The sequence below is a fragment of the Culicoides brevitarsis genome, chromosome 2, assembly GCF_036172545.1.
Source record: "Culicoides brevitarsis isolate CSIRO-B50_1 chromosome 2, AGI_CSIRO_Cbre_v1, whole genome shotgun sequence".
NCBI lineage: Eukaryota > Metazoa > Arthropoda > Insecta > Diptera > Ceratopogonidae > Culicoides > Culicoides brevitarsis.
Window position 1 is genome coordinate 40896566 of NC_087086.1, and position 15116 is coordinate 40911681.

Genomic DNA, 15116 nt, shown 5'->3' on the forward strand with positions numbered 1-15116 from the left:
ATTTCAGTTTCAAAAGTTATTTTAAAAGTTTAAGCCTCAGCGCCATCTATAGGCAAATAACTTAAAAATCTTTCAAGAACTTCGAATTTTCAATTTAAATTATTATTAAATTTATTTAATTTTGGCTTTTTAGTTTAATAAAAATTAATTAATTTTATAAAAAAATCTGTTGAAATTCGAATAACTTTTCTAAAATTATTTTTATAATTTTTATAAAAATTTATTTAAAAAAAATAAATAAATAAAAAAATTAAATTTTTAAAATTCAAAAAATTTTTATTTAAAGAAAACAAAAAAAAAGTTGATGAATTTTTTAATAAAATTCGAATAATTTCTTAAAAATTATTTTTTATTAAAAGAACTGAAATAATTTTGATGAAAAAATTTCGTTCAAAAAATTCAAACAATTTTTGAAAAAAATTTTAAATAAAAAAAATAATTTTTTTAAATTGAAATATTTTTTAAAAAAATTTAAGTTAAAAAAAAATAAAAAGTATTGATACTTTTTTTTATGTTTTTAAAAAAATTTTAAGTTTAAAATAAAAACAAAAATCATTATTTTTGTTCAATAAAATTCAAATGATTTTTTAAGAATTTTTTTTACTTGAATAAAATTATTTCAAAAAATTGTAATAAAAAAATTTTAAAAAATTAAAATAAAAAAAAATAAAAATTAAAAAAAAATAATTTTATTAAAATTAATTAATTATTTATTTTATATTTATTTAATTTTTATTTTTTTAATTAATTTTTTTATTTTTTAATTTAAATTAAATTTAAAAAAAAAAAAAAATCTCAAAGTCCATTTCACACAAAACGGCATATCATTTCTCAAAATTTTTAAGAGCAAGAACACTTTCAACTTGTAGATTCAGTACAGATTCAGACACCCGACGAAACAGTTGATTTTAGTAGCTCACCCGCTTTCGTTGTTATTGTTTTTGCTCCGTGCTTTGCGTGATTAATTGTCCAAAAATCATGATTTAATTGCTTTGTGTTATCATTTTACGCAATTCTCGAGAAAGAGCAACTGAAAAAACGTCGTGAAAGTGCCATGCAAGTGTTCTTTAGAGAAAAAAAAATTGAAGATGAGTCGTCGGTCATGAAGAAGATATCACAAGTAATGATGTGAAGAAATAAAAGAGACGACGACAAGAAGAAAAACAAGAATTTTGTGTGTGAGTGTGTGCGTGCAACTAAAAAAAAAAATAAAAATTAAATAAAAAGAATCATAAAAATGCTTCGGATAAGCAGAACTGGCGGCATGCTTCGAAGCAAAAAATTAATAGTGTTAGTTGTGTTAATTGTCTTCCTATTGTTCTACTTCAAAAATCACAACGCCTCTCCGGGCATCAACGCAAACGGCGTAATTGACTTGGAGGAAAACGAGAAACTCGTTCGAATTCTCAAAGAAACCGTAAATGCGAGTCCCCTGCTTCTTGACAAAAGCGCGCAATACGAAAGACAAATTCTCGCGGATCTGGCAAAGCAAAAACCGGGTCTCGGCGACAACGGGGAGGCTGTGACACTTGATGGCGTCGCCAAAGAGCTCGGAGAGAAGCAATTAGCGACAATTGCTTTGAATGAGGAGCTCAGTGAACATTTGAGTTATAACCGAACGACTCCAGATACGCGACATCCGGCTTGCAAACGGAAAAAATACGACATTTCAAAGCTCGGGACAACAAGTGTCATCATTATTTTTTACAATGAGCCTTATTCGGTGCTTGTGAGAACGGTTCATAGTGTCCTGAATACTTCGCCGCCCGAATTGTTGAAGGAAATTATCTTGGTTGACGATTGCAGCACAAATACGGAGCTTCAGGGCAAGCTGGAATATTATGTAGAGACGAGATTACCGAAGAAAGTCAAGTTGCTGCGACTGAAAAGCAGGTAAGTTCGATTTCAAGGTCAAGCGCATTCCGTTTCTATCGCCAACACTCGATTTTATGTGTGAGTGAGCGATTGTACGAACGAGTTTTATATCAATTAATTGTCATTTGAAGGAAAAATACGTATTTTATGAGTAATTTCATGTTCAATTTTATAAAAATTTACATTTTTTATGAAATTTTTCAACAGAAACGATTGAAATTGATCATAAAATCACTTGAATCTCCTTCAAAAGACAACTTTTTCTTTCAAATGTCAACAATTTTAATCATTTTAACTTGATTTATTGAACTTTGATTCGTCATTGTAATCTATTCGTTGCTAAATTTCGTATTTTTGCTCATATCATCAATCAATTTCATCATTTAGTGATATTTCAATCTCATTTACGGTACTTGCTTCTTCAGTACTTTCCAAAAAATCATCTTTCGGGTCAATTTTTGCAACTTCCTCAAAGGGATCCGGCAGTAAAAGCTCCTCATTGACATTTTGAACTCGTGTTTTGTGTCGCTTATGATGCCATTGACGTCTCTCGGTTCTCCGAAGCTTTTCCAATAGCTTATTGTAGAACAATTCCGTCGCATTTACCGTTCGAAGTGATATTTCTTTGACAATTTCTGCAATAAAAAATTAAATTTTCAATTCAAATTCATCGAATGTCATCAAAAGTAGTCAACTTACCACAATTAACATTCCTGACGACAGTTGCATTTTTATATTCTGGATGCCAGAAGTACACGTAGTAGCAAGATAGAATAATTGCCGCGAGTGAAATGCTCAAAAAGTACAAAAGTACGGTAATAACGCGAATTCCCTTTTCCGGATTGCGATTTGTGTAAAGTTTGTTGTTGGCTGCCAACTGAATTTGCTCTTCGATGCTCAGTTCGGCATGCATCATGCGAAGTCGTTGCTTCTTTTCAACCGTTTTTGGGGGATTTTGCTTCCGTTTATGGAATTGACGTAATTTTCGATCCATTATCCCACTTTTTTTGATTTTTTTTTAAGTCGATGTTAAATTTTGCTTTGCGCCTTCGGTTGATGATTCATACAGAAAAACGTAATAAACAGCTAATATGATGCCAGGCAATGACGTGAAGAAAATGTAGGCAGTAGCAAGTTTCAATTTTCGTAAGATGGCTTCGGAAGAGAAAATTTTTTCTTCGATTTCCTGAAAATAAAAAAAAATTATTTAAAATTTTTAATTTTTTTTTATGTAAATTTTTATTTTTTTTTTTTTAATGAAAATTTTAATATTTTTTTTTTTCATGAAAATTTTAAAATTTTTATTTTTTTATGAAAATTTTAATATTTTTAATTTTTTTGATGAAAATTTTAATATTTTTATTTTTTTTGATGGATATTTTTAATTTTTTTGATAATAAATTTTATTTTTTTTTTTGTGAAAATTTAAAATTTTTATTTTTTTTTCGTGAATATTTTAATATTTTAAATTTTTTTAATGCAAATTTTAATTTTTTTTTTTTTTATTAAAATTTTAATGTTTTTATTTTTTTTAGTGGAAGATTTTTTTGATGGATATTTTTTTATTTTTAATTTTTTTGGTAAAATTTTATTTTTTTTTTCGTGAAAATTTTAAAATTTTTTTTGATGAAAATTTTAATTTTTTTTTGATGAATATTTTAATATTTTTGAATTTTTTGATGAAAGTTTTTAGTTTTTTTTATGCATATTTTAAATGTTTTTGATGAAAGTTTTTTAAATTTTTATTTTTTCTATGAAAATTTTAACATTTTTAATTTTTTTCATGAAAATTTTAATAAAAACTTACATTATTTTTCATTTGTAGCTCGTAACTCGTCGCACTTTCACTCACATTTACCGCCGCATTCGCACTGAAGAACAATTTTCATGCACGAGAGAACTTTTCATTCAATTTTTCGCCTTCGTACAGCCCGTAGCTTCGTACTTTTCATGTTCCTGTGAAGGAAACTCCTTTTTTATGTACGAAACAGGACGTTTTCAGGCAATTTATTGTATTAACAAAGGTTGGAAATGAGGACAAATCACTCGAGTCAATGCCGTTCCTTGTTTCGCGAGTGAATTTCGTGCCGTTATTGAACTTTTCAAAGAAAAAATATCAAAAAAGGGCCCAAATTCAATTCCATCCCTTTGTTGTGATGCACAAAAAGTTCAATGAACTGCTTCAATGCCTTCGCCATACGTCGGAAAATCACATTTTTCCATTTCATTCATTGCACTGAATGGGTGAGTGACTGTGATAAACAACCTGCGATAATAAATGCACGACATGCGGCACACGACGACTATTGATTTGTTCGCCGGCCTGCATGCAATTGCACAGGATACCCAATTTGTGTGTTTTTTTTTCGTACTGAAACTGAGTGATTGTTGGTTTCGGTTAAGCGAAGGGACGTTACGTGGCACGTAGCATGGCAGAAAATTAGGTTAATAGAACGTTGAATGGGCACGCAAGTGAATTATGAAAGAAATAATAGGCGATCCCTTCGAGGAATTTAGCGAGGGAGTGGAAGTTGAGCGATTTTTCATTAAAAAAAGTTGAAAATTTTTTAATTTTTTTCTATAAAAGGCGGATAATTAGCTATAAAAGCTTCATTTAATGTCTGCGGAAGGCTAAATACTTCAAAAAATGCATTGAAATGTACTTGACTCGAGTGTTTTGGTAGCATTGACTCCTTGAGAGAAGGTAAATATTGAAAGAATGACGCAGCAAGACGAGTTATTGTAAAGAAATGTTGCGATTTCATGATTTTTGCAACGATTCAAAGGCTTTTAAAGGCATTTTAGGTCAAATTTTTAAAGTTTTAATCATTTAAAAGCCAAAAAATGACACATTGAGGTGATTTTCGAACGAAAAAGTTTCTTTTTGAGGGAATTTCAGACGAAAATTCATTCTTAAATTGATTTTCAAAGCTAAAATCGATCAAAATTTGATAATTTTTAACTCATAAGACTCATTTTCGAGTTTTTAGAAGCACTTTGAGCTTAATTTTATCAAATTTCAAGCATTCATTAGGCAAAATATGACTCAAAATGCAATTTTTAAGCAATTTCAAGTCAACAAAAGCTTAAAAAAGTCAATTTCAGACAAAAATTGTTCCATATCGTAACTTCTCATCGATTTTAAGTGCCTTAAAACGCATTAAGCGACCTTAATTTGTTGAATTTCATTCAAATTATCAAATTTTCCCCGCCAATCCCGTTCCAGACAACCATTTTTCGCATCATTACGCAACAATTAACCATCTTTACCGCATTTTCGCTCGTAATAACCACGAAGGTGCTGATTACAACTCACAAATATTGAATGAAATCCATTGTTTTCTACTTTCCAACTCGGGTTTACAACTTCTTTATTACCCATTTCGTCGATGTTCAACATCTTTCTCATAATTTCATCATGTTACGAGTTGCAACGAACAACGAAACTCTTTGTAAAACGATTAATATTATGATAATTACGAGCTTTTCTAATTATTTATGATTTATTCTCGTTACGAAGAAGTGTGCGGCTCGTCATCAGTTGGAAGTCGATCAATCACACACACACATTTTGTCACACGTAATTAAGCTCCATTTGCGGGCTTTTGTTCGGATGGTGCAACAAAAAACCACGAACGAGACTTCTTCGAGTTATTATCAACGGTTCAGCGACTTTTGAGAATTATCTGCATTTGTTTTGTTGAATTGTAGTGCGATTACAGCTGTTTACTTTATTTCTCTTTATGACTCGACAGATTATGCAATTCGCCTCGTACGTCGTCGTTGAAATGGCAAATGGAGATATCCAAAGTGCAATGTAACATGTCTACAATTGGCAGTTATTACGCATAAGTTACGGTAAAACTGAATATCCGGTGCGGGTTAATTGTTCTCGTGTGGAAATTTTGCTTCGATGAACTTTTTGAGTTTTTTTCTTCGAGAAAATGTTCTGAAATTACGATTTTCAAACAGAAAATTAATTAATAAATTAATTAAAAAAAAAAATTGCAAAAATTTGTTCAATTTAGGCTTTAAAAGTGATTTTTTAATTTCAAAATTTGTAATTTCTTAACAAAAAAAAAAAATAATAAAAAAAAATTAAAATTAAAAAAAATAAATTAAATTAATAAAAAAAAATTAAATTAATTTTAATAAAAAATATATTTATTTTATTATTTAATTATTTATTTTTTTTATTAATTATTTTTTTTATTTATTTGAATTAAAAAATTAATTAAATTAATAATTAAAATAATATTTTTTTTTGTTGAGAAATTACAAATTTGAACAAATTTTTGCAATTTTTAAGATTTATATTGAAGTCATAGATTTTTCAAGGCTACTTACGAGTTATTTGTTCAGATTTTTTGCCATATGTTGACATAATTTTAATAGTTTTTGCTTAGAAAATGTTTGTTTTGTATAAAAACAACATTTTTTTAAACTAAACATTGGTTTGGATGTTCATTTCTTGTACTGATTGTCACTGAAAGGGTAAAAGATAAGATAAAAAATTAGTAATTTGTAATTATTTTATCTAAAACAAGCTAAAATGTTAAAATTTTATACAAAAGTTACATAAAAATTTAATTTCATTATAAATTTTGACAATAAAAGAATCAAAAAAGTTACTTTTGATACATGAAATTGTCAATTTAGGTCATTTTTTTAACATTTTGCTTCAAAAATCAAATTTTTCATTAAAAATTTTTCTCATTTTAATTCGAAATTGATCTATAAGAACTTTTTGTATTTCAAAAAGTTATAATTTTTCATCAAAAATTAATTTTTCTTTAATTTTTTTGCAAATTTGGTTCTAAAATTAATGTAGGTATAAGATATTTTTGTAACTAAAAACATCAAAATTTGATATGAAAAAATTTTTAACATTATACATTAAACAAAATTTTTCATGAAAAAATTATTTTTCTTAAAATTTTCTGTAAATTTCATACAAAATTTATGTAGTTGATGCCCTTATCTGCAAAAACAAAACAATGAACTTTAAAATTTCGTTCAACAAGTCAAAAATTGCACAAATTTCAATTGAATTGCATCGAAAATTACCATCTACCGCACCAATCCCCGATTTTTTTCCATACAAATTTAATCTCCATGCATTGCGTCATCGTCGATTTCTCAATAAAAATCTTTAATAAGTACCTTTCATGATAATTTTTGCGATCATCACACGAATCGAAGCAAAAGATGTTCGTCTGTATTGGTTCCTCTCTTTTCTTTTGTCTTTCTACAACGAAAAAAAAGTTACTTTCTTGCCGTTCAATAAATATTTTTCGTTAAAGTACATATGTAAACTGGATTTTTTTTACTACTTCACTTACCGGTTTACTACTGACATTCAAATTGCGGGCATGAATTATGAGAACGAAAGGTCATGTTGCTGCAACGCGACACCAAAATGCCTCAAATGACGTGCTAAAAATAGATGAGTTGGCGAATCTGGCATCAAAATGACAAATTTAAGGTGTTTTTATGCGGAACGTGATGCTATCTGATGTTCGTGCCTTTTGGCAAAGTGAATTTTCTGCTGTTTTTAGTTGATTTTTGTTGTTTTGGTTGTTAGACAACGCGTAAAAATGTAAATAAAAACAACTTTCGGAGTTTTTTGGGGTCCATGAACGACGTTTCGGTCAAAAAAAGTTAAAATCAGAGCCCATGAACGCTTATCTGCGCTCAAAATCTCTTTTATCACTGACACAAATATCACATCAACGCAATTAATTCGCACTTGACTTTTTAATTGTTTCTTAACGCTTCTCCGCAGTTTCATTCCCATTCTCCAATTAACACGCAACGTCTTCTTCCATTGTTAGATTAATCTGCAATTTGTTACACTCGTCAGTTTTTCAGCATTTAAACAAAACAAAAAGAAATTACAGATAAAATTTTGAGTTTGTAAGCAAAAATAAAAAAAAAGTGTGATAAACAGAGAAAGACTTCTACTTACTCCAGTTTTGTTACGAACAGCAATTATCTCATTTTAGAGTCGCTCTGTGTTCATCCGCTGGGAAGACATGCAAGACATGATTTCACTATTGTTCATATTTTTATTTATTTTTATTTTTTTTATTAATTAAACATGCATCGTAACAGCTTCCATTGAATTTATTCACTTCTGGTTGTAATAAATTTTTGTCTGTTTTGCTCGAGATAATTTATCGCATTTCATCTCTTGAACATTTAATCAAAACTGGCATGAACGACTTATTAGCAATGCAAATTTTTTTCGACGGCATCTGTCCAAAAGTGACTTTTATTGCATTTTTTTGCACCAGATGAGCACAGCAGATGTTGTCAATCGAGCAAAAATTTGATGAAAATCGTACTTGGCAGTAATTTTTTTAAAGTTCTTTGCGGGTTTTGTTGATTTAAGTTGAGATTGGATAATAAAAAAAAATTTTTTTTTATTTTTAAAAAATTTTTTTAAAAATTTTTTTTTTTTTTTTTTTTTTTTAATTTTTTTTTTTAAAAATTTTTTTATTTTTTATTTTTAAAAATAATTTTTTTTTATTTTTAAAAAATATTTTTTTTTATTTTTAAAAATTATTTTTTTTAATTTTTAAATTTTTTTTTTTTTTTATTTTTTTTTATTTTTAAAAAATTTTTTTTTTATTTTTAAAAAATTTTTTTTTTTTTTAAAAATTATTTTTTTTTTAATTTTAAAAATTAATTTTTTTTATTGTTATGTTTTTATTTTTAAAAATTCAATTAACGCCCTTTTTGGAAGTCAAATGCCCAAATTTAGATTAAACTTCATTCTTCTTCATTCTAACTTCAAATTTTCAACTTTTAATAAACTTACGTGGCTCATAATTCACTTTCTCGTCACAACTCATCCGCAATAATCGACTTTTGATCATTCATTCATCTGCTTTTTTTCTTCCTCTCAATTACCGCCTTCATTCAATCGTTTCCGTAATTAGATTATCCGGCAATTCTATTATTTTATGATTCGTTTAGTGGCAAGAACACCTTGCGTTTTCCAATTTTCGTGCTCTAATGATTTCGAAATTGCCATAAAATTAATCGTTTTTTGCGCGTTGCGTTGAACAATAAAACTTTTGTGGTCAGCAGATCCATTTAATATGCGACGTGATAATGATAATCATATTGCGCGGCATTAAAAAAGTTCAATTTTATCGTCGATTTCATCTTTTTTGTGATAATTTTTGTTTTTAATTTCATAATTTGCTTGGTTTGGATTTATTTTATAACATCTAAAAATTAGTTTTTTTTTAATTTTAGTTTTTAATTTTTTTTTACATTTTAGTAATTTATTTTTTTTTAAAATTTTTTTTTAAATTTTTATTTTTAAAAATTAAAATTTTTTTTTTTTTTTTTTTAATTTTTTATTTTATTTTTTTTTTTAATTTTTATTTTTTTTTTAATTTAAATTTTTTTTTTTTGAAAAATTTTTTTTTTTAAATTTTTTTAAATTTTTTTTTTTTTAATTTTTATTTTTTTTTTTTTTTTTTCCAGATTGGGACTGATTAGAGCACGTTTGGCAGGCGCTCGTTTGGCAAAAGGCGACGTTCTTGTCTTCTTAGATGCCCATTGCGAATGCGTCACTCACTGGTTGGAGCCCATGCTCGATCGAATTCGTGAAGCCCCGCATGCAGTTCTTGTCCCCATCATCGATGTGATCGAAGCGAAGAATTTTTATTACAGCACAAATGGCGCGAATCACTTTCAGGTAAGAATTTACGAAATTTCGAACCAAACAACAAGTTCAACGAACTTTTATTTGTTTCGACTTGACATTCGTTCGTTTCGTATTAACTGTGAATTTCATGTGTGTGCGGAGTAGCCGTTACGTTACGCGAACGAATTTGGTACGAGAGACGCTAATTGTATTCATAAATGCAAGAAATTACTCAAAAATCCACTGACGAACGATGTTTGGACAGAAAAATGACACTTTTTCGCGCTGCTTACTGCTGAGAACGCGAATTCCGCTGCGTCATTGTTCTCAGCGAGCGAAATTACTCTTACAATGTTTAGTCGAGTTTTAAGAAAACAATCAAGTCACGGCATTGTATGGAGATGTTCATAAGTCGAGTAGAGGCGCCGCGAGAGAAATTCAACGAAAACAATTGAAATTGATTGTTTGCTAATCAAAACAGTTTTGTTATGAAGCGAATTTGGCGGCTTGTAACAAAAATCTCATGAATTTTGGATGAATTTTGGCGAATTTCGGGGATCGTTGGAGCGGAGATGTGCTTTGAAGAGGAATTTCGTGCTCAGTGGTCAGCGATGAGTGCGAAAAGTAGGCGTTGATTGATTATATACAAAGTTTTGGGTGACTGACGGTCAAGAAAATTACTACAATGGAACGAAAAATGTGAAAAAGCCTCGGGGTAATTGTTAATTTCTTGTTAATTGTTGTCGAAACAAAAGTTTTTAATTAAAAAATTAAAAGAATTCAATTTTTTTCTTTAATTTTTGTTAAAAACGTAAACGTTGTTAAATTCGTAATTATTATATCGAAAAATTCAAAACAAGATACAAAAGTCAATAAAAATTTATCTTTCATTTGAAAAATTAAGGATATAATTTCGAAAATTTGAAATTCTGAAGATCATATATGTTCAAAATTTAGTTAAAAAAATTAAAAATAATCTAAAATGAGAGGAAAAAAAAATAAAAAATTGCAAATATTAATTCGAAAAGTTAAAATTTTGAAACAATCCTAATTTAATTTATTTTTTTTAATTAAAAATTTATTTTAAAAAATTGAAAATTATTTAAAATGAGAAAAAAATTTTTAAAAAATATGAATATGGTTCTGAAAAATTGAAATTTTTAATAAAAAAATAAATTTATAAAAATTTAAAATTTATTTAGTGATTAAAAATTAAAAAAAAAATAAAATTTAGTTCATAAAATTAAAAAGTATTCAGAAATTCCTTTAAAAGCGAAAAAAAATTTTTAAAACTGCAAAACAACAGAAAAAATTTCATTTGATATGAAAATATCTTTTGTCTGAAGTTCGAAAATCGTTGGATTTCATCAAAAACAAGCAAGAAACCTTTTGCAAGAGACAAAAATTAATAATTTTCAACCAAAAATCTTCTTTGATGAACTAAATAACTGAAAATTTGAACTTAAATTACTTTAAAATCATTAAATTCGATAAAAAATTGAACCAAAGATGTTAATTTAAGAAGAAATTACCTTCCGCTGCCTCCAAAACTGCTTTCAAAACGAAACCATTCAACTTCATTGTCTTCCTTTCATCTTCTAATCGTCTAATAATCGTCGATTTTCTTCTTTGATCACCTTCCAATTACATCTTTAAACATTCAAATTTCACATATCTCACTTTTTTAGTCTTATTTTTTTGTTATTTAAATATTTTACGAGTCTCTTACCGTTATATCGACTATAAACAGCAGTCGTCATGTGATCCATTCATTCTTAATGTCTGTTTCTAATTTTTTTGTCTGTTTTCTATTCTTCTCCTTCTCCGTTAAATATTCAGCAGTTTGATAATTTTTAAGCCAATTTGCTTTCATTTCTTTCTTTTTCATCGACGTTGCCACAGAAAGTTTTTTTATGATAATTAGATTGGAGTTGAAATCATCCAAAAAATTATTTTTTGAGGGTTTTTCGGGATTTTTGAGGAAAATTTCGCGAAAATTGGGTCAAAGTGAAAGGCGTTGCTCGTCCTTGTTGCACTTTCGAAAGCAGGTTGACACCAACTTATGTTAATAAAATTAGGTAACTTTGGCATCGTATACAATTTTTATGTAAATTCGGTCCGCGCTGTACGTTTGTTTGGGTATAAGCTATAAATAACAAAAAAAAAGAAGAAATAAAAAAGAGTTAGAAGATTGAATGTTTGAATTTTTTAATATTTATCGTAGTCGTATAGGTAAAAATTTTTGATTCAGTTGTTTCGGATCCGTTCACATGTTAAGTCGCGTTCAGTGTCGTCGTCGTCATCAACTTTGTGTGTGCTTTGAATATTTTTAACAATATCGCTTTGTTGGCGGAGTGGCAATGATCTTACGCAAACGAAATGTCTTCGCAAAGTTGGTAATTCTCTTCATTGTTGTGCTATGTTTCTTCTTGTTCTTCGTCAAATTCGACGATTTGACCATCAACGATCTCGAAAAAATCCTCGTGAACCACGAAGATGAGATTTACGAAGCTGCCATCCAACAAGATTTGCGTATGCAAGTGCCCGGACTCGGAGATTTGGGTCGTCCTGTGAATTTAACGGGCGAAGCAGGCGACAAAGCTGCCAAAGATATCGCCTTGTTATCAATGAACGAGGAGTTAAGTCTTCATTTGACATACCATCGTACCGTGCCAGACCCTCGTCATCCGGAATGTCGCAAAAAAGAGCCTTTTTGGCTGAATAAACGTGCCAAATATCCCGGAACGAGTGTCGTTATCGTCTTTTTCGACGAGCCATACTCCGTTTTACTCCGAACAGTACACAGTGTGCTAAATACCGCCGATGAAAATTTACTGAAAGAAATAATTCTCGTCGATGATGGCAGTGATTTGCCTCAATTGGGTGCCAAATTGGAATATTACCTCAAAACACGATTGCCGCACAAAGTAAAACTTTTGAGATTACCTCAACGATCGGGTTTGATCAAAGCAAGACTGGCAGGAGCGAGATTAGCGAAGAGTGAAGTCTTGGTTTTCTTGGATGCCCATTGCGAGTGCACGAGATTTTGGTTGGAGCCGTTGCTGGATCGCATCGTTGAAGCTCCGCATGCAGTTGTGACGCCAATTATCGATGTGATTGATTATAAAACGTTCGAATACCAAAATGGGGATATGGTTGGGTTTAATTTTGATGTGAGTTGGAATGGATGTTGCGATTTTTGAAGCAAAAAATGAACGAATAGAAGAATATTTTTTGATTTTTGTGTTTTTTACAGGTAGGCGGATTCACATGGGATGGTCATTTTGATTGGCATAACGTGCCTGATCGAGAATATCAACGATTGAAACGAGAATGTCCTGAAAAGGTGCCCGAAATTTGTCCAACGAACTCACCAACGATGGTAAGATTTGATTTTTTTATTTGTTATTATTCATAATTATTTTTGTATAAATTTTCTTGTTTTTTTTTAATTAAAATTTTGCATCAATATTTTTCTTATTTTCACTTTTTATGTTTTTATTAATTTCACTCAGAATTTTTTTTTATTTTCATTTAAAACTTTAATTTTTCAAATTTTCATTAAGAATGTATTTTATTTTTAAATTATTTTTTTAAATTTCACTTGAAAGCAATTTCTCTAATTTCCTCTATTTTTTTATATAAAATATATTTTAATAATTTTCCTTAAAATTAAATTTTCGCTAAAAATTTTTTTTTACATTTTCTTCAAATTTAAATTTTATTCGAATGTTCACTTATTTAACATTTGATTTTTTAAGTTTTCTTTTCAAAAATGATTTTTTAAAATTTTCATTAATTTTTTTACGATTGTTTTTTTTTTAATTTTCACTTAAAAGTTGATTTTTCTTTTCTTATTAAATATATTTTTTTATTTTCTTAAAAATTAAATATTTAGAATTTGAATTATCTTATTGTTTATTTTAATTTTTTTAAAATTAAATTTTTATATTTCTTTTCATATTTATTGTTTTTTTACTCAAAATTTTTTTTTTTCAAATTCTTTTAAAATAAAATTTTCACTTAAAATTTTATTTTTTTAATTTTTTTTTCAAAAATTATTTTTTAAAATTTTCATTAACTTTTTTTTTAATTAAAAATTATGTTTTTTTTAAACTTATTTTTTTTAAATTTTCTTATTTATTATTTTTTTTATTTTACAGGCTGGAGGTCTTTTTGCAATGCGCCGCGATTACTTTTGGGAAATTGGAAGCTATGATGAACAAATGGATGGGTAAATTTTCAACATTTCCGTATTAAAAAATCAAATTTTTAACCAATTTTCTCTTTTTTAGATGGGGCGGTGAAAATCTCGAAATGTCATTCCGTATCTGGATGTGCGGCGGTACCTTAGAAACAATTCCCTGTTCTCGTATCGGACACATTTTCCGCGATTTCCATCCTTACAGCTTCCCAAATGATCGCGACACGCACGGCATTAACACAGTTCGCATGGCACTCGTATGGATGGATGACTATATCGACTATTTCTTCATGAATCGCCCGGATTTGCAGAAAAACAAGGATATTGGCGACGTCACGCATCGCAAATTGCTCCGTGAAAAACTGAAATGCAAAAGTTTCGATTGGTACATGACGCACATTTATCCGGAAAAATTCGTCCCGACGAAGAATGTTCGTGCTTACGGACGAGTTACGTCGAAATCCGAGCAAAATATCTGTTTGGATGACTTGTCGCAAGGACCTGATGAATCTTACAAACTCGGCGTTTACAATTGTAACCGCCCGGAAATCACAAATTCGCAACTTTTCTCTTTGACAAACGACGGCGTCTTCCGTACGGAAAGAAGTTGCGCCACAATCCCGGATTGGCAAAATCACGGCAAAAAACACGTTTTGATGGTTCCGTGTCACAGCACAGACGAAATTGACGACAGATTCGAGATGACCTCCGACAAGCAAATTCGACACATCAACAGCGGATTGTGTCTCGATCACTTTGAGTCGCATGTTCAGGAATTTGTGTACGTCACAGATTGCAATCCTCATGCGCCGGAACAGAAATGGGCCTTTGAACATTGATTTTAACGAAAAGGGGGGAACTTTAAGACTGACACCTCTCACATTCCGTCCTCAGAATACATTGGTAGCCAGTACGAAACATATCAGAGACATCACACACACATCACAAGTGCGTTAAAAATTAGGGAATTAAGTGCCACGCAATCAAAGAAACTCTATTTTTATTGAAAAAATGTAAACAAAAACGAATCAAATACCTCTATAGAGAACGCACAGCGACGTTATTTTCGAATATTTTTGATAAATTGATATTATAAAGTTATATAAATGTTAAAATTTACAAGAAAATCCAAGTTTAAGTCATTAGTTGTAACTGAAAATGAACTAGAATTGTTACTTATTGTTAGTGTTAATTGTAAAAAGTTAAAATTTAAGAGATTTAGACTAAAACAGGAATAAAGAGGAATATTTTTTAATACAATAATTTTTTTTTATTAATTTTTTCCTTAATTTCCATCTAAAAATTCTTTAACGACTTTTTCACAAATATTTAATTTTAATTAATTTCTTTTTTAATTAATTTTTAAAATTAAAA

The 15116-nt window shown here is 28.9% G+C and overlaps 1 protein-coding gene across 1 annotated transcript; it reads left to right on the forward strand.

The window, feature by feature from the left end:
• The first annotated feature begins 907 nt into the window (after positions 1–907).
• Positions 908–14977, forward strand: LOC134830147 (polypeptide N-acetylgalactosaminyltransferase 1). Its single transcript, XM_063843537.1, has 5 exons — positions 908–1893; positions 9376–9589; positions 12795–12920; positions 13702–13772; positions 13834–14977. The coding sequence occupies exons 1-5, from the start codon at positions 1238–1240 to the stop codon at positions 14579–14581; spliced, it is 1815 nt and encodes a 604-aa protein (XP_063699607.1). The 5' UTR covers positions 908–1237; the 3' UTR covers positions 14582–14977.
• The last annotated feature ends 139 nt before the right edge of the window (positions 14978–15116 follow it).

Coding starts and splice junctions, on each gene's coding strand:
- LOC134830147 (XM_063843537.1), top strand. CDS start 1,238: ATGCTTCGGATAAGCAGAACTGGCGGCATGCTTCGAAGCAAAAAATTA. Junction 1,894..9,375: donor TTGCTGCGACTGAAAAGCAG/GTAAGTTCGATT, acceptor TTTTTTTTCCAG/ATTGGGACTGATTAGAGCAC. Junction 9,590..12,794: donor ATGGCGCGAATCACTTTCAG/GTAAGAATTTAC, acceptor TGTTTTTTACAG/GTAGGCGGATTCACATGGGA.